General features: G+C 44.4%; 1 protein-coding gene and 2 pseudogenes across 1 annotated transcript; all 3 read right to left on the reverse strand.

Annotated features, from left to right (window-relative positions):
* Positions 1 to 5,919: 5,919 nt before the first annotated feature.
* On the reverse strand, positions 5,920 to 10,982 carry LOC116801002 (annotated as a pseudogene).
* A 5,633-nt stretch (positions 10,983 to 16,615) lies between these two features.
* Positions 16,616 to 18,432, reverse strand: LOC116801302. Its single transcript, XM_032720093.1, has 2 exons — positions 18,397 to 18,432; positions 16,616 to 18,182 (listed from the first exon to the last, which is right to left on the reverse strand). The coding sequence occupies exon 2, from the start codon at positions 17,737 to 17,739 to the stop codon at positions 17,200 to 17,202; it is 540 nt and encodes a 179-aa protein (XP_032575984.1). The 5' UTR covers positions 17,740 to 18,182; positions 18,397 to 18,432; the 3' UTR covers positions 16,616 to 17,199.
* LOC116801003 lies at positions 18,324 to 24,329 on the reverse strand (annotated as a pseudogene).
* Positions 24,330 to 25,803: the final 1,474 nt, after the last annotated feature.

Below are 25,803 nucleotides of genomic sequence, written 5' to 3' on the forward strand. Positions count from 1 at the left end.
CGATTAAATCTTTTGGGCGATCGTTCTCTGACGTTCGAAAGGCCCGATTCTTTCGAGATAATGCTGACCAGATACGAAATTAAGCACGACGAGAACGAAAAACGATTTAATCTCCGTTCTCGTATGGTATCGTTTTTCGAAGGGTAAGAAGCTTATCGGCGTAATTTCGAGCAAAGCTGCTTTCAAGCAGGTTAAAACGCCAAGTTCGAACCTACGTTCGTTAAATATCGAGCTCGTTAGACGATCGGCAACTCGTAGTACGAGCTGGAAGACCTCCAAGGAAGAGTTGTGCGTACATATCATGCCAAGGATATTCAACAAAAAGGTGCCTTCTTTAGAGTACCCTAGTCTGAGTGGGGGGGGGGTTTTGTATTGCCGACTTAAGCTGATATTTTAGATTAATGTGAAACCTCCTGATAGGCAATCTTTAGGAAGCTTGAGCTTACCTGTGGGATTCTAATTTAGGGTAATATTAAATGCAGTATTATGCATCGGGAATATACTAGACGAGGTGCAACTCTTCATCAGCTGCACCCGGAAAGTTTTGGGATAATTTGGCTATCGTAAATAGAGTGACTTTCAGCTGATCGTGATTTCCGATAATGGCCTAGACCCCGGCTTGAGTTTCCGTTTTATTTATTTTCTAATAAAATAGTCGTGGAGCACCCGTGGATCACCCCTTTCCATCGAGAAACTGAAGCCTAGAGAAGCAACCGCAGCGGGACAGCAGCCGAAAAACAAAATTTAGACCCTGTGATCTGTATTTAATTTAATTGCTAGAAATATGTATTAATAAAAAAAGAGCCCAAAGTAAGGTTAAGCACGCGGACAAAAATATCAGGGTTAGGAGACAAGAATACACTGGAAAAACTGTCTGATGAAGTAAACATATGAAAAATCAAAAATATATAAATTTGGTTAAATTTGGGAAGAAAAAGTTTATGTAATGTCGATTTGTTTCGAAATTCGAGTGAAAGTATTTGTATGTTCATATTTTTTCAAAGTATTCGTGGGAGTGCCACGCTTTTATTTTAGCTCATCTGCGCCGGGAGATCGATCTTTCGCCGAGGATTACAAATTTGAGTGAGTTCATAAAAAATGTATGTTGGAAATGACAAACTGCGAAAAATTACGAAGAGAAGTCAAAACAATTACAAAAAAAATTTTGTTTTCCAATCATACACCGGGAAAAATCATGGATGCTAAATAGACAAATGTAAATAAATTAAACATTTTTTTAAATTTATTTTAGAACTTTGATTTAAACCACATGATTTAAAAAAAAATCTAATGAATACACTGCGAACAATTTATTGGACCCTAATGATATTGCGGAAGCAAACAATTAAATATTTATTAAAATTTAACCGAATTTACTCGCAACATACTCTGCTACTGTCGTCGTGCGTCACATGGAGTTGCCTTAAACGGCTACCCCACGCATTGGTTCCCGAAAGAAAGGGCAGACTAATCCGTGGTAGTAGAACACGTTTTATTCTGGAAGAATTCAATGTTTCACAATTGCAACTAACTTAACTTATTAGCTCATCGCAGTGTGTCCTCCAACTCTTACACGACAATGAAAAGCTAAATTTTCCCGGCAATTTACAATGGCGAGGCCGTATTCCTCGAGCTAGTTTCGCTGTTTGCGGCACCAGCGCGCAAACCGTAGGACCCAGGCTGTGGTCCTCACCAGGCGACTGAAGCTCGAGAATCTCTGAAACGGAATAACAAAATCGTCTGCCGCAACTAATGCAAACTCATTGGGCATCTCTTTTTCATCAGGGGCATCTGGAACACGCTCAGTTCCTTCCTCAGGCCGCGGCCAGCTGGCTGCTGGCTGCCTCAAAAATGCAGGTCCTCTTAGCCACCTTGATTCCTGGCTGAGGTCGACTCCTTTCTGCGACCGCGTCGCATCATCAGCCGCATTGTCGGCTGTAGGCACCCATCTCCATTGGGAAACCTTCGACGACTCCAAAATCTCCGCCACTCGGTTGCCAACAAACTTCTTATACCGGCGGTGGGTGCTGCCGATCCATCTCAGCACCGTCTTAGAGTCCGTCCATAACACCAGGTCCGTGATGACCACACTGTGCTCCTCCTTGACAGTGTACATCAGCCTGGTTCCAAGAACTGCTGCCTGTAGCTCCAGCCGTGGGATCGTCATCGTTCTCATTGGGGCACACTTCGTCTTCGCACTCACGAAGCTCACCTGCACGTCGTCGTCCTCATATGTGACCCTCCAATAGGCCACCGCCGCGAATGCTGCCTGACTAGCATCCACGAAGACGTGCAACTCTACGGCCCGGACTGCTCCACGCCCAAAATATTGGCGCGGACATCGGAACTGTCCCACGGCGTCCATCTCTTTGCGCCAAATCGCAAAGGCTTTGCTTAACTCCTCCGGTAGTGGTTCGTCCCACTGGATCTTCTGGCTCCAAATCTCTCGCAGCAGCAGCTTCGCTGTAACCATGAGGCAGCACAGGAATCCCAGGGGATCAAACGTTGACATCACCAGGCTCAAATATTCCCTCTTCGTAGGGACTCGATCTCCACTCAGGACGCTGCTTGGCACTCGATGATACTCCACGTTGAATCTGAAGTCATCTGTTGCTACTTGCCAACGCATTCCGAGGATCTTCTCTTCAGCCTCACCCCATCCCACGTTCTTGACTCGACCAGGTCCTAAAGCCGTCTCCACGGCGGGTGAGCTGGATGAAAACTGGCATAATTCGAATCCAGCATCCTTGTGTATCTCCTTCACTCGGGTAGATACGCTGATAGCCTCGCTCTCTGTAGCGAAACTGTCCACATAGTCATCGACATAATGGTAGTCGGTGATGGCCTTGACCGCTCACGGATCCGAATCGCGATACTTCAGGGCATTCATAGTCTTCACGTAATGCGCAACGCTCGGCGAGCAGGCTGCTCCAAACGTCATTACGTTCATCTCATAGACATCCGGATCTCTCTCGTCGTCGCCATCTCTCCAGAGGGATCGTTGGGAACATCTATCCTCGGGTCGGATCAGCACTTGGTGGAACATCTCCTTGATGTCACCGCAGACTCCGACGGCTCCCTCTCTGAAATGAAAGAGCACAGCTGGCAAAGGCTTATAGTGCTGAGGCCCTTTGTCCAGCTCCGAGTTTAGCGAGGTTCCTCCAACTTTGGCTGCAGCATCAAACACAAGCCGTACCTTGCCGGGCTTGTTTGGGTTTTCGACACCAAAATGTTGCAAATACCATAGGCGATCGCTCCTTACCGCGACCTCCTCCGTCTGCAGCCTCCTCGCGTATCCTTCAGACACGTAATCCTTTATAATCCCATCGTATTCCTGCGCCAACGGCTTGTTGCGCTTCATCTTCTTCTCGACGTTGACCAGCCTCCTGTACGCCATCTCATAGCTCGGTGGCAGCACAACGTGGTCGTCCTTCCAGAATAATCCCGTCTGGTAGCGACGTCCCACTTTCACCGTGGTGTCTTCGAGTATCCTTTGGGCCCGAACATCGTCGCTGGCTGCGACCGGCGGCGCGGTCTTCACTTCAAAGTTCTCCATGTCGAAATAGTCCTCCACCATCCACTGACACGGCAAGTAGGCAGGACCTCGGTGACGGCGTGGTCGGTTGCCCACTTACAGGCCCAAACACAACCCAGCCCAGCTCGGTTGCGGCCGGATACGGTCCCTCTCGAGCGAACCGCCTCGTCTTAAGTGGCAACCCCAGATGTCCGTGATCCAGGCCGATGAGCAGCTTCGGCACCACGTTGTTGTAAGGCTTCATCGGCAGACGCGCATCCCTGTGCACGCCCTGGACATCTCGTCGGCTCAATGTCTGCATCGGCAAACTCAAACTCGAAACGGCATAAACGTTTCTCAATACATGGCGAGTGGGCTTTCCAACTCCACTTATCTTCAGACTCACCACGTTGGTAGGCTCTCTGGTTGCCTTACCTCCAAACCATTGGATATTTAGCTGTCGACGCTCTCCTTGCACTCCAAGATCCCTTCGTAGTTCGTCATCGATCATCGTGACGGAGGATCCCTCATCTAGGAGCGCAGACGTATCCACCTTTCGCCCCGCTCCGTACAGCGTAACCGGCAGTATACGGAACAGTAGATGGCCTCCTTCGGCGTCAACGCAGCTCAAATTCCTCTGCATGCATTCCTCTCCCGCTTCTCGCGGAGCTCCTCTCTCCAGGCTGTTACTGGGAACGGCTGGCTGCCGGTTCCTCTCCTGGTCCCTGTGACCATCTCCGTCACGATGATCAATGACGAACTACGAAGGGATCTTGGAGTGCAAGGAGAGCGTCGGCAAGGAGGCTGGCTGCCGGTTCCTCTCGTGGTCCCTGTGACCATCTCGTAGCGAAGGCCTCCTGGCCGGGCTGCGTCTGGAAACTGCTGGCTGCTGGTTCCCTTCGTGACGTCTGAAGCCACCTCGCTGCAGCGGCCTTCGCTCCTCGTCCGCACCATGTAGCAGACGGTGATGGACGGCCCTTCGGCATCCATTAATCTGGCACTCACCTTGCGTATAGCAGGATCTAGCCGTGTGCCCGCTTCGCAGGCAATTGAAGCAGAGCCGATGCCTCTTCACATTGCTCCACCTTTCCTGTGGCGAAGCTCCAATAAATTTTCTGCAGTTCAATATTCCATGCTATCCTCCACAGATGGGACAACCTCCATGCCGATCATCCTGTTGATCGCATTCATTATGGTCGACGCTTGCATGTAGAAGTCGACGCCTCGGCTCCTTTCCCTCGACGTCCAAAACCGTGCACACCACGTTTGCGTACTCCTGTAGCCACGCGCTACCCACTGCGCTTGGGCCAACTGCGATTGGCGCGCAATTGGCGGTGCTCACACTTTCCAGGGATCGAGCCTTCTCCAGCTCCCTTTCCAACGCTGCGATCCTCTCCATGAGTTCCAACACGAGGGGCTGGTTCACCTCCGGTACTGAACTCGCAGCTGTGACAGCAGTACTTCTAGGTTGGGAAGCTACTGTAGTCACCGTAGTGGCCGGGCAAGGAATCGACGCCGCCGTGATGTTCACCCGCGTCCGAGTTCCTGCTCCACTACTGGCTGGCTGCTGACTCACTGTTGTTACAGGGGTGGCTTCCCCTCCGTTCAGCCGGGCACTCTTCCTGGGGGAATGCTGCATCTTCCCCAGCTCCAAAATGGCGGCGCCTCTGCGCGTCCAAAATGGCGTCTCTGACGCCTCGTGCCGCTGGCTGCGGCCACGGATGCTTGGCGCTCCTTGCGCCTTCTGACCGCTGGCTGCGGTCTCCACAAATGACGCTTCTTGCGTCTCCTTGTCGCTGGCTGCGACTCGTTCGTACCGGCGTTCGTCGCTGACTGCGACGCCACTGTCGCTGGCTGCGACTCCTCTGCCGGTACGTAGCGCTGGCTGCGCTCACACAAATCCTGGCTGGCCGTCTAAACCGTCACCCCAGCTCTGGCAACTCTCTAGCTGGCCGTCTAAACCGTCATTCCAGTGCGAGTTGCCCCTGCAGTCGCCCTAGGACTGCGAATAAAAGGTTGTCCTCGTGCGTCACATGGAGTTGCCTTAAACGGTTACCCCACGCATTGGTTCCCGAAAGAAAGGGCAGACTAATCCGTGGTTGTAGAACACGTTTTATTCTGGAAGAATTCAATGTTTCACAATTGCAACTAAGTTGAAAAATAGTGAAATAATAATATAAATAGTGAAAAAGAACAACACTGAAAAAAACTAAAAACCGAAATATGGGAAAATTTAAAAAAAAATATTTGTTCCTTTTTTAGAATTATAATTTTTGTTTTTTATAATTTTTTTTTTGAATTTACATAATAAGAAATGTTTTCTTAACTTACATTAGTTTTATTAGTTATTATAAATATTTGACGGAGCGTAGATTTAATCCAAATTGTGAAGCGTGTCCCTGTAGTTTTCCTCTTATTGATTCTTGCCGCTGCGTGTGTGTGCTTTTCCTCGTTCTTTTCTCGATAGACACGCACGGCCACACACTATCAGGGCCACACTCGATCTCAATGTTATTGAAATCTCACAATCGATTACAACTCGTCCTATCGATAAGTCTCGTGAACAGTTGACCATCGATAGGGCGCCTATTTCAAAATATCATTCCCTTCTCCGACACGGCCATTCTGATAAATTACACGCCCTCGTGTATGAGCTAGCTACCTGCAATAAATCAACCTTCAACCTTCAGTTGTACTCTTAATGTGACAATCTTATTCATTAACGACTTTGAATTTTTTTTAACTTAATCTTTAACATTCATTATTCATTTCTTAGAATTCTTCAATTTCTTGACTATTTCGTTCATTTAAGCAATTTCTTTTCAAATCAAAATTTTATTAATTTTCCTTCATTCATCTCGTCTTTACTTATTCTATTTTCTCATTTTCTTTTCTCATTTTCGTCTCTTATTTTCTTCTCTCATTTTCTTTTCTCATTTTCGTCTCTTATTTTCTTCTCTCATTTTCTTTTCTCATTTTCTAACAACATTATCATTTTACCACTCAGGGTCAGGTACCGCCACGTAGCCATCGATAAACTGTGTACTTCCATACACCTTCCGCCAACTGTCTCTTTCAACAGTTTCCATTTCATATCTTTCAACAACTTCACTTACTGTCTCTATCAACAGTTTCCATACCATTTCTTTCAACAACTTCTCTTACTGTCTCTTTCAACAGTTTACATATCATCTCTTTCATCAACATCACTACTGTCTCTTTCAACAGTTTCACCTGGCGGGCTAACATCGATCTCCAGCTCGTTTGGCACCTGCCCATCTGGCAATCTTCTTAATCTCTCATGCGCATACTTATACCGCCTATTACTTTTCAAACTCTTTAAAGTATATCTGTCATTATCCAATACCTAAATAATCTCAAATGGTCCTCTATATTTAGCTTCTAACTTAGTCTGGTTTCTCTCACTATTATTTAGCAACACAAAATCTCCAACACTGAAATTTACTATCTTAGCTCTGCCTTTATCAAATCTTTCCTTCTCATACTTTCCTGATCTTTCTATATTCTCTAAAGCTTGGGTTCTTATCTTAGTCAGATCTATTTCAGTTTCTGGTTCATGAATGGGAACAAGGCCTAAAGGTCGAGCAACCTTTCCCATTAATAATTCTAATGGACTCGCTTTTGTTATCTTATTAGCAGTACAATTAATAGCTAATTGCACGTCACCCAATGCCTCTTGCAACGATCGAGAACTCATTTCAACAGCTGTTAATAAATTTTTCAAGGTACTCATAACTCTCTCAACCTGGCCATTACCTCGGCTTGCTCCTGTTGCTATCAAATGTAATTTTATCTTTTGTGAAGAGCAAAATTCAACGAACTTAGCACCTGTAAAACTTCTTCCCTGATCAGCCACAATACGAATAGGGACTCCGAACAACGAAATTGCTGATTTTAACGCCATTACACAGCTTTCTGCACTTAATGTGAACGTGTGATAGAGATAAACATACTTGGTAAATGCATCTATCTGTACAATAACATATTCTTTACGATCGCTCTTACCACTAAGCTTGCCTGATATGTCTATGTGAACAGTATGCCACGGAATGTTTACTTTGGGAATAGGATGTAATTCCATTTGTAATTTTCCAGAAGATGATTTGGACACTCGGCAGGTTATACAATTTTCAACAAATCTTCGAACGTATTTGGCCATGCCCTCAAACCAATAGTAATCGTAAACCTTGTCAAGTGTTTTCTCCCAGCCCAGATGCATTATGGATTCATGTACTTGGTTAATAACTGACCATCTAAACCCACGAGGCACCACTGGCAAACATAGGGTCTTGCCATTTCTTTGTATGATTCTATACAAAACTCCAGCTCTCAAATCATATGTCTTAGCCAAATCGAATGGACATTCATCATTGTTCAGCTTGGCAACGATTTCTACGATATCTTGATCTTTCTGTTGCTCTGCACAAATCCAATCCTCAGATACTCCAGTTAAGTCGATTCGCTTTTCAACAACTTTCGCATATTCAGGGGAATTTTCCGGAGGAAGTGGATTTCTGGAAAAGAAATCAGCATGAGCCATACGCTTGCCTTCTCTATACTGTATGTCAAAATCGAATGTCTGTAAATAAGCCCACCAGCGATAGACTCTAGGCAACAACTCAATCTTATTTCGTGATGATTTTAAAGAATTACAATCAGTGAATATTACAAACTTTCTGCCATGTAAGTAGTGCCGGAAATGCTTGACTGCATTTACCACCGCAAGAGTTTCCAACTCATACGAAGTATATTTAGATTCGCATACACTTGTTGTCTTACTGTAGTATTCCACTACATACGGTTTATTTTCAATTCTGTGCAAGAGTATAGCACCATATCCGATTGCACTCGCATCGGTGTGTAACTCTATTGGATATTGCGGGTCAAAGATAATCAACACTGGTTTATTAGTAAGAATGTGAATAATTTTTCTACGAATTTCCTCATGTTCTATATTCCACTCAAATTTATTTTTCTCTGAGGTGAGAAAATATAAAGGCTTCATTAGCTGTGAAAATCCTGGAACAAACTGACGAAAGTACGATGCTAACCCAATGAACTGTCTCAATGTTGTCACTGACCTAGGAGGTGGCAAGGCATTCAAAGATTCTACTTTGCGAGTATTTGGACTAATCTCACCTGCTCGTACTTCGAATCCTAAATATTGGACAGAAGTACTCAGAAAGAAGCATTTTTCAACATTGAATGAAAATCCTGCCTTAAATAAAATATCCAAAACAATCTTTAACCTTTCGAGTGCCGTTTCCTTGATTGGAGCTACAATCATTATGTCGTCCATATACACAATGACATACGAATAAGCGACCTCGCTTAATGCCTTTATAACTGCTCTTTGAAAGACTGATGGCGCATTCTTAAGTCCAAATGGCATCGACAGGAACTCATATTGGCCGTCAGGGGTGACAAATGCCGTGTACTCGACAGAGTTCGGATGCATAGGAACCTGATAATAGCCACTTGCCATGTCCAAGCAGGTAAAGAACTTTGCACCACGCAACCTGATCAGATATTAAAGGCAACGGAAACTTGTCAGCTACTGTATTCGAATTCAATTCTCTATAATCCACACAAAGCCTAGCTGATCCATTCTTCTTCTTCACCAATAGAACAGGGCTCGCAAAAGGGGAGCTACTCGGTACTCGGCTACTTGAACTTTGTTTCGAACCACATCTCTCTCACTGGGGCTCAATCTATATGGTCTTCTCTGTACCGTTTTTGTCTCATCAATCAATCGAATTTTCATTTCTCCCGAATTTACGCGAGTCTGAGGCGTTCCCTGTATAAAAGAATCTGAGTAGGATTTCAACAATGTTGTTATCGATTTGAATTGTACTGCAAACATTTGCATTTCCAATACCTTTCAGGCTTACTACGTTATTTATTATTTTACCGCTTATGTTTTTAGCAAAACTCTCTTTAATCAAAGAGCACTCTGCTCCAGAGTCAAAGATAATTGGAAAGTTCTCACCTCGTAGCAGCATACTTGTCTTTGGTTCATCCACCACGCACAGCTCAGCTCTCTTCTCGTTCCGAAATCCAGCTCCACCACTTGCCATATTTTTGGGGCATTGTGAAGCTATATGACCTTGCTCCTGCCAGCGATAGCAAGTTATACTGCCTTTAGAATGCTGCTGAAATGATTGGCTTCCTCGGTGATCCTGTCTCGACATGCCAGCGCTCTGCTTCCTGTTTCGGCAGTCAATCATCTTGTGCCCCATTTTACCACAAAGATGGCACTTCAAGGGCGCGAACTTAGCTCGCTTTCCTCCAGATTCCTCATCTCCAGAATGAGGACAGGCTCGCGCCTGTCAAAAGCGAAGACCTGCAACTCAGCCTGTAAGTCGCGTCTATTCTTGATCTCGGCAGTGTAGGCAATTCTTTGTAATCGGCGATCAAAGTTGGCTAAATGTCCCAAAATCACAGACACAGCAATCCTCTCGGTATCCAAGCCCTTCCATTTGCAAACGAGTGACGTCACCATGCGACTAGCATATATGGCAAGGCATTCACGGTTGCCTGGGCGACTGTTCAGTAACTGTAAAAACATGGCGTCTGGCGTCTCTGCATTTGCATAGCGTTGTTGGAATAACTGACAGCCATTGGGACGCACTTCCTTCCAGCGATTTTGTTAAGGCCAATATTAATGCACTGCCTTCCAGAGGTTTTTCAGCCACAATAATATCAACCGTAGAGCACCATTGAGTAGCGTCGGCGCCTGGAATGTCGGCGTTAAACTTTGGCAATGTGACGACGCCATTTTGTGCCGGTTCTCGCACAGACGCTTACAGTGTTTTTGCCAATTCCAAGAAACTTTGGTTTTGGTGCTCCATCAAGATGCGCAGTTGTTCCTCCATGGTGTGCAGACGAAGGCACAATCCCACTTCTGATGACGGAGCGTAGATTTAATCCAAATTGTGAAGCGTGTCCCTGTAGTTTTCCTCTTATTGATTCTTGCCGCTGCGTGTGTGTGCTTTTCCTCGTTCTCTTCTCGATAGACACGCACGGCCAAACACTATCAGGGCCACACTCGATCTCAATGTTATTGAAATCTCACAATCGATTACAACTCGTCCTATCGATAAGTCTCGTGAACAGTTGACCATCGATAGGGCGCCTATTTCAAAATATCATTCCCTTCTCCGACATATTTTTATTAATTATTAGTCACTAACATGAATACAAAAATTTAAATACAGAACTGGGCTGATGTTTCTTCGGACATAGGGCCCCTAAAATGTTGTTGTAAATAAAGCGAAATTTTAAAAGTAATTAAATTCAACATCTTATATTATAAATTGTATTTAATATTGGGTAAGTAGACTTGTAGTTGGTTGAAAACGAATAGATATACTAAATAAATCTTTGGGTGGGGTAATGGGTTTCAATGCCGTAAAAAAAAGCATGAATTCCGAGTACATATGTACATAATTACACGCTAATGTTTTATTACTAAAGGAAGGTCGTTAATAAATAAGGTAAAAAGAAGCGGACCAAGGTGGCTCCGTTGTGGAACGCCGGATGTGACTCGGAAAATACAAGAACGAGGAAATCCAATTTAAAAGATTAACAGGGAAACCTAATAAATCAAGTTTCCTTACTAGAAGAAAATGATTGACAGAGTCATATGCTTTACTAAAGTCAGTGTAGATGACATAAGTTTGAAGATTAATTTTGCAGCCCTAACTTACGAAGGAAGTTAGCTCCAAAAGGTGAGTGGTTGTTCATCTGACATGACATGGTGATATAATTGACCTCAAAGGTGGTGCGAATGAGGAGCGAACTGTAACGAACTGTTTTTTTCGGTTCTGCTCGCTACGAGTTGCAGCGGCTAGCTCAGAGAGTTTGTGTGTTCGTCCGACCAAATTAAGGATTTGTGTGATTGGCCAACCAAGGACAGAGTTTCATTTTAAAAAAGCTTTATTGGCCGATACTTCGACAATGGATTCATTCGGCGATCGCCATCTGCCGCGCCATGTTGCTCCTTCTTTGTCTTTCCTGCGTTGTTCTTAACAATGGACCCCGTGCGGCTAAGCCAACGCTCCTCCTGGGACCCCCTGTGCCGACCACTGACTTCACTGTCCCTTTTAACCACGACATGCCCTTGAAGGAGCTTAAGATGCTATGGGGCAGGCTGTATCTTCCTCTAGGTTAAGCTAACGCTCTTCATGGAGGGACCACCTGCGCCGACCACTGAACCTGCTTTTTTAGATTTCTTACGCTCTCAGCGTAAGCGAGCGGACAAAGAGCAATTTTGGCCGTCACCAAAAAAGTGGCTGCATAGTGCCAAACCAATGTATGGCCGTTACGCATCTTGTTATTCTAGTGTCTTTGCTATTACCGTCCCAGGCAGACCGTTATATCAATTAATAGTCATGCCTTTTGGGTATCTAGTATTTCTGGCCTGGTCTCGTTTCTGATGTCAGGGCCTATATAAGTGCAGGCTTGTATGAGTACTAAAGCACCAAATTTTACTCTCAGACCGCCGCTAGGAATAGCGCCTGAGTCTCAGCAATTCTGTCAACGTTTATTCATCGATTTTTTCGGTCCGTATTCTAGGTCAAGGAGGTATCTTCTTTGTTCTGGATCATTTTTCGAAGTACGTTTTCTTGAAGCCAGTAAAAAAATCGATTCCAGCGTCGTCATAAAGTATCTGGAAAACGAATTTTTCATGACGTTCGGAGTCCCCGAAGTGATACTATGAAACATCGGTTCTCAATTTCGAGCTAGAGTGTTCCAGAAACTGATGGAGCGGTACGGCGTTAACCACAAGATGACCGCTGTTCACTCGCCTGAGGAAAACTCTTCTGAGCGTGTAAACCGGCCCGTAATACTGCAATCAGGGCATATCTACGCCGCGACTAAAAAGATTGGGATGAATTCCTCAGTCGAATATGTTGTGCATAAAGGTCTGCAGTATATTCTAGGATTGGTACAAGTCCTTATTATATGGTATTTGGGCAGCACATGATCACTTCAGGGTCGACATACTCGTTGATTAGACGATTAAATCTTTTGGGCGATCGTTCTCTGACGTTCGAAAGGCCCGATTCTTTCGAGATAATGCTGACCAGATACGAAATTAAGCACGACGAGAACGAAAAACGATTTAATCTCCGTTCTCGTATGGTATCGTTTTTCGAAGGGTAAGAAGCTTATCGGCGTAATTTCGAGCAAAGCTGCTTTCAAGCAGGTTAAAACGCCAAGTTCTAACCTACGTTCGTTAAATATCGAGCTCGTTAGACGATCGGCAACTCGTAGTACGAGCTGGAAGACCTCCAAGGAAGAGTTGTGCGTACATATCATGCCAAGGATATTCAACAAAAAGGTGCCTTCTTTAGAGTACCCTAGTCTGAGTGTAGCGGGGGGTTTTGTATTGCCGACTTAAGCTGATATTTTAGATTAATGTGAAACCTCCTGATAGGCAATCTTTAGGAAGCTTGAGCTTACCTGTGGGATTCTAATTTAGGGTAATATTAAATGCAGTATTATGCATCGGGAATATACTAGACGAGGTGCAACTCTTCATCAGCTGCACCCGGAAAGTTTTGGGATAATTTGGCTATCGTAAATAGAGTGACTTTCAGCTGATCGTGATTTCCGATAATGGCCTAGACCCCGGCTTGAGTTTCCGTTTTATTTATTTTCTAATAAAATAGTCGTGGAGCACCCGTGGATCACCCCTTTCCATCGAGAAACTGAAGCCTAGAGAAGCAACCGCAGCGGGACAGCAGCCGAAAAACAAAATTTAGACCCTGTGATCTGTATTTAATTTAATTGCTAGAAATATGTATTAATAAAAAAAGAGCCCAAAGTAAGGTTAAGCACGCGGACAAAAATATCAGGGTTAGGAGACAAGAATACAATGGAAAAACTGTCTGATGAAGTAAACATATGAAAAATCAAAAATATATAAATTTGGTTAAATTTGGGAAGAAAAAGTTTATGTAATGTCGATTTGTTTCGAAATTCGAGTGAAAGTATTTGTATGTTCATATTTTTTCAAAGTATTCGTGGGAGTGCCACGCTTTTATTTTAGCTCATCTGCGCCGGGAGATCGATCTTTCGCCGAGGATTACAAATTTGAGTGAGTTCATAAAAAATGTATGTTGGAAATGACAAACTGCGAAAAATTACGAAGAGAAGTCAAAACAATTACAAAAAAAATTTTGTTTTCCAATCATACACCGGGTAAAATCATGGATGCTAAATAGACAAATGTAAATAAATTAAACATTTTTTTAAATTTATTTTAGAACTTTGATTTAAACCACATGATTTTAAAAAAAATCTAATGAATACACTGCGAACAATTTATTGGACCCTAATGATATTGCGGAAGCAAACAATTAAATATTTATTAAAATTTAACCGAATTTACTCGCAACATACTCTGCTACTGTCGTCGTGCGTCACATGGAGTTGCCTTAAACGGCTACCCCACGCATTGGTTCCCGAAAGAAAGGGCAGACTAATCCGTGGTAGTAGAACACGTTTTATTCTGGAAGAATTCAATGTTTCACAATTGCAACTAACTTAACTTATTAGCTCATCGCAGTGTGTCCTCCAACTCTTACACGACAATGAAAAGCTAAATTTTCCCGGCAATTTACAATGGCGAGGCCGTATTCCTCGAGCTAGTTTCGCTGTTTGCGGCACCAGCGCGCAAACCGTGGGACCCAGGCTGTGGTCCTCACCAGGCGACTGAAGCTCGAGAATCTCTGAAACGGAATAACAAAATCGTCTGCCGCAACTAATGCAAACTCACTGGGCATCTCTTCTTCATCAGGGGCATCTGGAACACGCTCAGTTCCTTCCTCAGGCCCCGGCCAGCTGGCTGCTGGCTGCCTCAAAAATGCAGGTCCTCTTAGCCACCTTGATTCCTGGCTGAGGTCGACTCCTTTCTGCGACCGCGTCGCATCATCAGCCGCATTGTCGGCTGTAGGCACCCATCTCCATTGGGAAACCTTCGACGACTCCAAAATCTCCGCCACTCGGTTGCCAACAAACTGCTTATACCGGCGGTGGGTGCTGCCGATCCATCTCAGCACCGTCTTAGAGTCCGTCCATAACACCAGGTCCGTGATGACCACACTGTGCTCCTCCTTGACAGTGTTCATCAGCCTGGTTCCAAGAACTGCTGCCTGTAGCTCCAGCCGTGGGATCGTCATCGTTCTCATTGGGGCACACTTCGTCTTCGCACTCACGAAGCTCACCTGCACGTCGTCGTCCTCATATGTGACCCTCCAATAGGCCACCGCCGCGAATGCTGCCTGACTAGCATCCACGAAGACGTGCAACTCTACGGCCCAGACTGCTCCACGCCTAAAATAATGGCGCGGACATCGGAACTGTCCCACGGCGTCCATCTCTTTGCGCCAAATCGCAAAGGCTTTGCTTAACTCCTCCGGTAGTGGTTCGTCCCACTGGATCTTCTGCCTCCAAATCTCTCGCAGCAGCAGCTTCGCTGTAACCATGAGGCAGCACAGGAATCCCAGGGGATCAAACGTTGACATCACCAGGCTCAAATATTCCCTCTTCGTAGGGACTCGATCTCCACTCAGGACGCTGCTTGGCACTCGATGATACTCCACGTTGAATCTGAAGTCATCTGTTGCTACTTGCCAACGCATTCCGAGGATCTTCTCTTCAGCCTCACCCCATCCCACGTTCTTGACTCGACCAGGTCCTAAAGCCGTCTCCACGGCGGGTGAGCTGGATGAAAACTGGCATAATTCGAATCCAGCATCCTTGTGTATCTCCTTCACTCGGGTAGATACGCTGATAGCCTCGCTCTCTGTAGCGAAACTGTCCACATAGTCATCGACATAATGGTAGTCGGTGATGGCCTTGACCGCTCACGGATCCGAATCGCGATACTTCAGGGCATTCATAGTCTTCACGTAATGCGCAACGCTCGGCGAGCAGGCTGCTCCAAACGTCATTACGTTCATCTCATAGACATCCGGATCTCTCTCGTCGTCGCCATCTCTCCAGAGGGATCGTTGGGAACATCTATCCTCGGGTCGGATCAGCACTTGGTGGAACATCTCCTTGATGTCACCGCAGACTCCGACGGCTCCCTCTCTGAAATGAAAGAGCACAGCTGGCAAAGGCTTATAGTGCTGAGGCCCTTTGTCCAGCTCCGAGTTTAGCGAGGTTCCTCCAACTTTGGCTGCAGCATCAAACACAAGCCGTACCTTGCCGGGCTTGTTTGGGTTTTCGACACCAAAATGTGGCAAATACCATAGGCGATCGCTCCTTACCGCGACCTCCTCCGGCTGCAGCCTCCTCGCGTATCCTTCAGACACGTAATCCTTTATAATCCCATCGTATTCCTGCGCCAACGGCTTGTTGCGCTTCATCTTCTTCTCGACGTTGACCAGCCTCCTGTACGCCATCTCATAGCTCGGTGGCAGCACAACGTGGTCGTCCTTGCAGAGTAATCCCGTCTGGTAGCGACGTCCCACTTTCACCGTGGTGTCTTCGAGTATCCTTTGGGCCCGAACATCGTCGCTGGCTGCGACCGGCGGCGCGGTCTTCACTCCAAAGTTCTCCATGTCGAAATAGTCCTCCACCATCCACTGACACGGCAAGTAGGCAGGACCTCGGTGACGGCGTGGTCGGTTGCCCACTTACAGGCCCAAACACAACCCAGCCCAGCTCGGTTGCGGCCGGATACGGTCCCTCTCGAGCGAACCGCCTCGTCTTAAGTGGCAACCCCAGATGTCCGTGATCCAGGCCGATGAGCAGCTTCGGCACCACGTTGTTGTAAGGCTTCATCGGCAGACGCGCATCCCTGTGCACGCCCTGGACATCTCGTCGGCTTAATGTCTGCATCGGCAAACTCAAACTCGAAACGGCATAAACGTTTCTCAATACATGGCGAGTGGGCTTTTCAACTCCACTTACCTTCAGACTCACCACGTTGGTAGGCTCTCTGGTTGCCTTACCTTCAAACCATTGGATATTTAGCTGCCGACGCTCTCCTTGCACTCCAAGATCCCTTCGTAGTTCGTCATCGATCATCGTGACGGAGGATCCCTCATCTAGGAGCGCATACGTATCCACCTTTCGCCCCGCTCCGTACAGCGTAACCGGCAGTATACGGAACAGTAGATGGCCTCCTTCGGCGTCAAAGCAGCTCAAATTCCTCTGCATGCATTCCTCTCCCGCTTCACGCGGAGCTCCTCTCTCCAGGCTGTTACTGGGAACGGCTGGCTGCCGGTTCCTCTCCTGGTCCCTGTGACCATCTCCGTCACGATGATCGATGACGAACTACGAAGGGATCTTGGAGTGCAAGGAGAGCGTCGGCAAGGAGGCTGGCTGCCGGTTCCTCTCGTGGTCCCTGTGACCATCTCGTAGCGAAGGCCTCCTGGCCGGGCTGCGTCTGGAAACTGCTGGTTCCCTTCGTGGCGTCTGAAGCCACCTCGCTGCAGCGGCCTTCGCTCCTCGTCCGCACCATGTAGCAGACGGTGATGGACGGCCCTTCGGCATCCATTAATCTGGCACTCACCTTGCGTATAGCAGGATCTAGCCGTGTGCCCGCTTCGCAGGCAATTGAAGCAGAGCCGATGCCTCTTCACATTGCTCCACCTTTCCTGTGGCGAAGCTCCAATAAATTTTCTGCAGTTCAATATTCCATGCTATCCTCCACAGATGGGACAACCTCCATGCCGATCATCCTGTTGATCGCATTCATTATGGTCGACGCTTGCATGTAGAAGTCGACGCCTCGGCTCCTTTCCCTCGACGTCCAAAACCGTGCACACCACGTTTGCGTACTCCTGTAGCCACGCGCTACCCACTGCGCTTGGGCCAACTGCGATTGGCGCGCAATTGGCGGTGCTCACACTTTCCAGGGATCGAGCCTTCTCCAGCTCCCTTTCCAACGCTGCGATCCTCTCCATGAGTTCCAACACGAGGGGCTGGTTCACCTCCGGTACTGAACTCGCAGCTGTGACAGCAGTACTTCTAGGTTGGGAAGCTACTGTAGTCACCGTAGTGGCCGGGCAAGGAATCGACGCCGCCGTGATGTTCACCCGCGTCCGAGTTCCTGCTCCACTACTGGCTGGCTGCTGACTCACTGTTGTTACAGGGGTGGCTTCCCCTCCGTTCAGCCGGGCACTCTTCCTGGGGGAATGCTGCATCTTCCCCAGCTCCAAAATGGCGGCGCCTCTGCGCATCCAAAATGGCGTCTCTGACGCCTCGTGCCGCTGGCTGCGGCCACGGATGCTTGGCGCTCCTTGCGCCTTCTGACCGCTGGCTGCGGTCTCCACAAATGACGCTTCTTGCGTCTCCTTGTCGCTGGCTGCGACTCGTTCGTACCGGCGTTCGTCGCTGACTGCGACGCCAGTGTCGCTGGCTGCGACTCCTCTGCCGGTACGTAGCGCTGGCTGCGCTCACACAAATCCTGGCTGGCCGTCTAAACCGTCACCCCAGCTCTGGCAACTCTCTAGCTGGCCGTCTAAACCGTCATTCCAGCGCGAGTTGCCCCTGCAGTCGCCCTAGGACTGCGAATAAAAGGTTGTCGTCGTGCGTCACATGGAGTTGCCTTAAACGGTTACCCCACGCATTGGTTCCCGAAAGAAAGGGCAGACTAATCCGTGGTTGTAGAACACGTTTTATTCTGGAAGAATTCAATGTTTCACAATTGCAACTAAGTTGAAAAATAGTGAAATAATAATAGAAATAGTGAAAAAGAACAACACTGAAAAAAACTAAAAACCGAAATATGGGAAAATTTTAAAAAAAATATTTGTTCCTTTTTTAGAATTATAATTTTTGTTTTTTATAATTTTTTTTTTTGAATTTACATAATAAGAAATGTTTTCTTAACTTACATTAGTTTTATTAGTTATTATAAATATTTGACGGAGCGTAGATTTAATCCAAATTGTGAAGCGTGTCCCTGTAGTTTTCCTCTTATTGATTCTTGCCGCTGCGTGTGTGTGCTTTTCCTCGTTCTCTTCTCGATAGACACGCACGGCCACATACTATCAGGGCCACACTCGATCTCAATGTTATTGAAATCTCACAATCGATTACAACTCGTTCTATCGATAAGTCTCGTGAACAGTTGACCATCGATAGGGCGCCTATTTCAAAATATCATTCCCTTCTCCGACACGGCCATTCTGATAAATTACACGCCCTCGTGTATGAGCTAGCTACCTGCAATAAATCAACCTTCAACCTTCAGTTGTACTCTTAATGTGACAATCTTATTCATTAACGACTTTGAATTTTTTTTAACTTAATCTTTAACATTCATTATTCATTTCTTAGAATTCTTCAATTTCTTGACTATTTCGTTCATTTAAGCAATTTCTTTTCAAATCAAAATTTTATTAATTTTCCTTCTTTCATCTCGTCTTTACTTATTCTATTTTCTCATTTTCTTTTCTCATTTTCGTCTCTTATTTTCTTCTCTCATTTTCTTTTCTCATTTTCGTCTCTTATTTTCTTCTCTCATTTTCTTTTCTCATTTTCTAACAACATTATCATTTTACCACTCAGGGTCAGGTACCGCCACGTAGCCATCGATAAACTGTGTACTTCCATACACCTTCCGCCAACTGTCTCTTTCAACAGTTTCCATTTCATATCTTTCAACAACTTCACTTACTGTCTCTTTCAACAGTTTCCATACCATTTCTTTCAACAACTTCTCTTACTGTCTCTTTCAACAGTTTACATATCATCTCTTTCATCAACATCACTACTGTCTCTTTCAACAGTTTCACCTGGCGGGCTAACATCGATCTCCAGCTCGCTTGGCACCTGCCCATCTGGCAATCTTCTTAATCTCTCATGCGCATACTTATACCGCCTATTACTTTTCAAACTCTTTAAAGTATATCTGTCATTATCCAATACCTAAATAATCTCAAATGGTCCTCTATATTTGCTTCTAACTTAGTCTGGTTTCTCTCACTATTATTTAGCAACACAAAATCTCCAACACTGAAATTTACTATCTTAGCTCTGCCTTTATCAAATCTTTCCTTCTCATACTTTCCTGATCTTTCTATATTCTCTAAAGCTTGGGTTCTTATCTTAGTCAGATCTATTTCAGTTTCTGGTTCATGAATGGGAACAAGGCCTAAAGGTCGAGCAACCTTTCCCATTAATAATTCTAATGGACTCGCTTTTGTTATCTTATTAGCAGTACAATTAATAGCTAATTGCACGTCACCCAATGCCTCTTGCAACGATCGAGAACTCATTTCAACAGCTGTTAATAAATTTTTCAAGGTACTCATAACTCTCTCAACCTGGCCATTACCTCGGCTTGCTCCTGTTGCTATCAAATGTAATTTTATCTTTTGTGAAGAGCAAAATTCAACGAACTTAGCACCTGTAAAACTTCTTCCCTGATCAGCCACAATACGAATAGGGACTCCGAACAACGAAATTGCTGATTTTAACGCCATTACACAGCTTTCTGCACTTAATGTGAACGTGTGATAGAGATAAACATACTTGGTAAATGCATCTATCTGTACAATAACATATTCTTTACGATCGCTCTTACCACTAAGCTTGCCTGATATGTCTATGTGAACAGTATGCCACGGAATGTTTACTTTGGGAATAGGATGTAATTCCATTTGTAATTTTCCAGAAGATGATTTGGACACTCGGCAGGTTATACAATTTTCAACAAATCTTCGAACGTATTTGGCCATGCCCTCAAACCAATAGTAATCGTAAACCTTGTCAAGTGTTTTCTCCCAGCCCAGATGCATTATGGATTCATGTACTTGGTTAATAACTGACCATCTAAACCCACGAGGCACCACTGGCAAACATAGGGTCTTGCCATTTCTTTGTATGATTCTATACAAAACTCCAGCTCTCAAATCATATGTCTTAGCCAAATCGAATGGACATTCATCATTGTTCAGCTTGGCAACGATTTCTACGATATCTTGATCTTTCTGTTGCTCTGCACAAATCCAATCCTCAGATACTTCAGTTAAGTCGATTCGCTTTTCAACAACTTTCGCATATTCAGGGGAATTTTCCGGAGGAAGTGGATTTCTGGAAAAGAAATCAGCATGAGCCATACGCTTGCCTTCTCTATACTGTATGTCAAAATCGAATGTCTGTAAATAAGCCCACCAGCGATAGACTCTAGGCAACAACTCAATCTTATTTCGTGATGATTTTAAAGAATTACAATCAGTGAATATTACAAACTTTCTGCCATGTAAGTAGTGACGGAAATGCTTGACTGCATTTACCACCGCAAGAGTTTCCAACTCATACGAAGTATATTTAGATTCGCATACACTTGTTGTCTTACTGTAGTATTCCACTACATACGGTTTATTTTCAATTCTGTGCAAGAGTATAGCACCATATCCGATTGCACTCGCATCGGTGTGTAACTCTATTGGATATTGCGGGTCAAAGAAAAAGATGGTTTATTAGTAAGAATGTGAATAATTTTTCTACGAATTTCCTCATGTTCTATATTCCACTCAAATTTATTTTTCTCTGAGGTGAGAAAATATAAAAGGCTTAATTAGCTGTGAAAATCCTGGAACAAACTGACGAAAGTAGGATGCTAACCCAATGAACTGTCTCAATGTTGTCACTGACCTAGGAGGTGGCAAGGCATTCAAAGATTCTACTTTGCGAGTATTTGGACTAATCTCACCTGCTCGTACTTCGAATCCTAAATATTGGACAGAAGTCCTCAGAAAGAAGCATTTTTCAGCATTGAATGAAAATCCTGCCTTTGATAAAATATCCAAAACAATCTTTAACCTTTCGAGTGCCGCTACAATCATTATGTCGTCCATATACACAATGACATACGAATAAGCGACCTCGCTTAATGCCTTTATAACTGCTCTTTGAAAGACTGATGGCGCATTCTTAAGTCCAAATGGCATCGACAGGAACTCATATTGGCCGTCAGGGGTGACAAATGCCGTGTACTCGACAGAGTTCGGATGCATAGGAACCTGATAATAGCCACTTGCCATGTCCAAGCAGGTAAAGAACTTTGCACCACGCAACCTGATCAGATATTAAAGGCAACGGAAACTTGTCAGCTACTGTATTCGAATTCAATTCTCTATAATCCACACAAAGCCTAGCTGATCCATTCTTCTTCTTCACCAATAGAACAGGGCTCGCAAAAGGGGAGCTACTCGGTACTCGGCTACTTGAACTTTGTTTCGAACCACATCTCTCTCACTGGGGCTCAATCTATATGGTCTTCTCTGTACCGTTTTTGTCTCATCAATCAATCGAATTTTCATTTCTCCCGAATTTACGCGAGTCTGAGGCGTTCCCTGTATAAAAGAATCTGAGTAGGATTTCAACAATGTTGTTATCGATTTGAATTGACCTGCAAACATTTGCATTTCCAATACCTTTCAGGCTTACTACGTTATTTATTATTTTACCGCTTATGTTTTTAGCAAAACTCTCTTTAATCAAAGAGCACTCTGCTCCAGAGTCAAAGATAATTGGAAAGTTCTCACCTCGTAGCAGCATACTTGTCTTTGGTTCATCCACCACGCACAGCTCAGCTCTCTTCTCGTTCCGAAATCCAGCTCCACCACTTGCCATATTTTTGGGGCATTGTGAAGCTATATGACCTTGCTCCTGGCAGCGATAGCAAGTTATACTGCCTTTAGAATGCTGCTGAAATGATTGGCTTCCTCGGTGATCCTGTCTCGACATGCCAGCGCTCTGCTTCCTGTTTCGGCAGTCAATCATCTTGTGCCCCATTTTACCACAAAGATGGCACTTCAAGGGCGCGAACTTAGCTCGCTTTCCTCCAGATTCCTCATCTCCAGAATGATGTGTGCGCCTGTCAAAAGCGAAGACCTGCAACTCAGCCTGTAAGTCGCGTCTATTCTTGATCTCTGCAGTGTAGGCAATTCTTTGTAATCGGCGATCAAAGTTGGCTAAATGTCCCAAAATCACAGACACAGCAATCCTCTCGGTATCCAAGCCCTTCCATTTGCAAACGAGTGACGTCACCATGCGACTAGCATATATGGCAAGGCATTCACGGTTGCCTGGGCGACTGTTCAGTAACTGTAAAAACATGGCGTCTGGCGTCTCTGCATTTGCATAGCGTTGTTGGAATAACTGACAGCCATTGGGACGCAATTCCTTCCAGCGATTTTGTTAAGGCCAATATTAATGCACTGCCTTCCAGAGGTTTTTCAGCCACAATAATATCAACCGTAGAGCACCATTGAGTAGCGTCGGCGCCTGGAATGTCGGCGTTAAACTTTGGCAATGTGACGACGCCATTTTGTGCCGGTTCTCGCACAGACGCTTACAGTGTTTTTGCCAATTCCAAGAAACTTTGGTTTTGGTGCTCCATCAAGATGCGCAGTTGTTCCTCCATGGTGTGCAGACGAAGGCACAATCCCACTTCTGATGACGGAGCGTAGATTTAATCCAAATTGTGAAGCGTGTCCCTGTAGTTTTCCTCTTATTGATTCTTGCCGCTGCGTGTGTGTGCTTTTCCTCGTTCTCTTCTCGATAGACACGCACGGCCAAACACTATCAGGGCCACACTCGATCTCAATGTTATTGAAATCTCACAATCGATTACAACTCGTCCTATCGATAAGTCTCGTGAACAGTTGACCATCGATAGGGCGCCTATTTCAAAATATCATTCCCTTCTCCGACATATTTTTATTAATTATTAGTCACTAACATGAATACAAAAATTTAAATACAGAACTGGGCTGATGTTTCTTCGGACATAGGGCACCTAAAATTTTGTTGTAAATAAAGCGAAATTTAAAAAGTAATTAAATTCAACATCTTATATTATAAATTGTATTTAATATTGGGTAAGTAGACTTGTAGTTGGTTGAAAACGAATAGATATACTAAATAAATCTTTGGGTGGGGTAATGGGTTTCAATGCCGTAAAAAAAAGCATGAATTCCGAGTACATATGTACATAATTACACGCTAATGTTTTATTACTAAAGGAAGGTCGTTAATAAATAAGGTAAAAAGAAGCGGACCAAGGTGGCTCCGTTGTGGAACGCCGGATGTGACTCGGAAAATACAAGAACGAGGAAATCCAATTTAAAAGATTAACAGGGAAACCTAATAAATCAAGTTTCCTTACTAGAAGAAAATGATTGTCAGAGTCATATGCTTTTCTAAAGTCAGTGTAGATGACATAAGTTTGAAGATTAATTTTGAAGCCCTAACTTACGAAGGAAGTTAGCTCCAAAAGGTGAGTGGTTGTTCATCTGACATGACATGGTGATATAATTGACCTCAAAGGTGGTGCAAATGAGGAGTGAACTTTAACGAACTGTTTTTTTTTCGGTTCTGCTCGCTACGAGTTGCAGCGGCTAGCTCAGAGAGTTTGTGTGTGGCCAACCAAGGACAGAGATTCATTTTAAAAAAGCTTTATTGGCCGATACTTCGACAATGGATTCATTCGGCGATCGCCATCTGCCGCGCCATGTTGCTCCTTCTTTGTCTTTCCTGCGTTGTTCTTAACAATGGACCCCGTGCGGTTAAGCCAACGCTCCTCCTGGGACCCCCTGTGCCGACCACTGACTGCACTGTCCCTTTTAACCACGACATGCCCTTGAAGGAGCTTAAGATGCTATGGGGCAGGCTGTATCTTCCTCTAGGTTAAGCTAACGCTCTTCATGGAGGGACCACCTGCGCCGACCACTGACCCTGCTCCGACAATCGCTCTTTACTTGCTTTGAATCCTTGTCGAACGGACACACACTCACTGGCTGATTTCACTGATCATATCTTTATATTACATTACGATTACATTATTATTATTCAAATATAGCTTAGAAATAACCGAATACATAATATACCAAAATAAATTTCACAAATGTCTATATTAGAATATTTGTCATTAGAGTATTTACCGTGCGACGTGTGAAAAATTAATAAGGCAATGATTGTTGAGTGCTTGTGTCCGCACCTCGTGCCTCAATATATGACTTTTACAACAAACTGTTTTCATATTTTTATTTATTTTATACATTTTTTTTACTTTAATTTTTATACTTCGCAAAACTAAAAAAAAAATATTATATATATTTGTAAAATACACATTAAAGATTTTGAAATATTTTTAAAAATAATAAAGACAAATGTGTATAAAAAATTTATTGTTGAGCATTAGGTGCACGAATAAAAGTAGTGCTTTCTCATAATGGTTTTATGAAAATAAAGAATGTTATTTGTATATATTACAAATAATTAATTATTAACATAAATACAAATATATAAAAGGTAGCTAATTCGAGCCTCGATTTTAACAAACGAATTTAAAGAACTTTAAAATTATAATAGTCTAGTAGTAATAGTAGGAATTTTTAATTATTATTTTATTTTATCATATTGCTACGAAATTGGCCAAAACTTCAAATATGTATGTGAATTCGTTTCTTCGATCAGAATTGATTTTGGCCCGTCTTCTAGCACAAGTACGCATACATATACATGTTCTCGTCTATTGTTTTTACTCACACAAGCAAGCTAATTTTTAGATTTCTTACGCTCTCAGCGTAAGCGAGCGGACAAAGAGCAATTTTGGCCGTCACCAAAAAAGTGGCTGCATAGTGCCAAACCAATGTATGGCCGTTACGCATCTTGTTATTCTAGTGTCTTTGCTATTACCGTCCCAGGCAGACCGTTATATCAATTAATAGTCATGCCTTTTGGGTATCTAGTATTTCTGGCCTGGTCTCGTTTCTGATGTCAGGGCCTATATAAGTGCAGGCTTGTATGAGTACTAAAGCACCAAATTTTACTCTCAGACCGCCGCTAGGAATAGCGCCTGAGTCTCAGCAATTCTGTCAACGTTTATTCATCGATTTTTTCGGTCCGTATTCTAGGTCAAGGAGGTATCTTCTTTGTTCTGGATCATTTTTCGAAGTACGTTTTCTTGAAGCCAGTAAAAAAATCGATTCCAGCGTCGTCATAAAGTATCTGGAAAACGAATTTTTCATGACGTTCGGAGTCCCCGAAGTGATACTATGAAACATCGGTTCTCAATTTCGAGCTAGAGTGTTCCAGAAACTGATGGAGCGGTACGGCGTTAACCACAAGATGACCGCTGTTCACTCGCCTGAGGAAAACTCTTCTGAGCGTGTAAACCGGCCCGTAATACTGCAATCAGGGCATATCTACGCCGCGACTAAAAAGATTGGGATGAATTCCTCAGTCGAATATGTTGTGCATAAAGGTCTGCAGTATATTCTAGGATT

The sequence above is a fragment of the Drosophila sechellia genome, chromosome 3L (assembly GCF_004382195.2).
Source record: "Drosophila sechellia strain sech25 chromosome 3L, ASM438219v1, whole genome shotgun sequence".
Taxonomy (NCBI): Eukaryota; Metazoa; Arthropoda; class Insecta; order Diptera; family Drosophilidae; genus Drosophila; species Drosophila sechellia.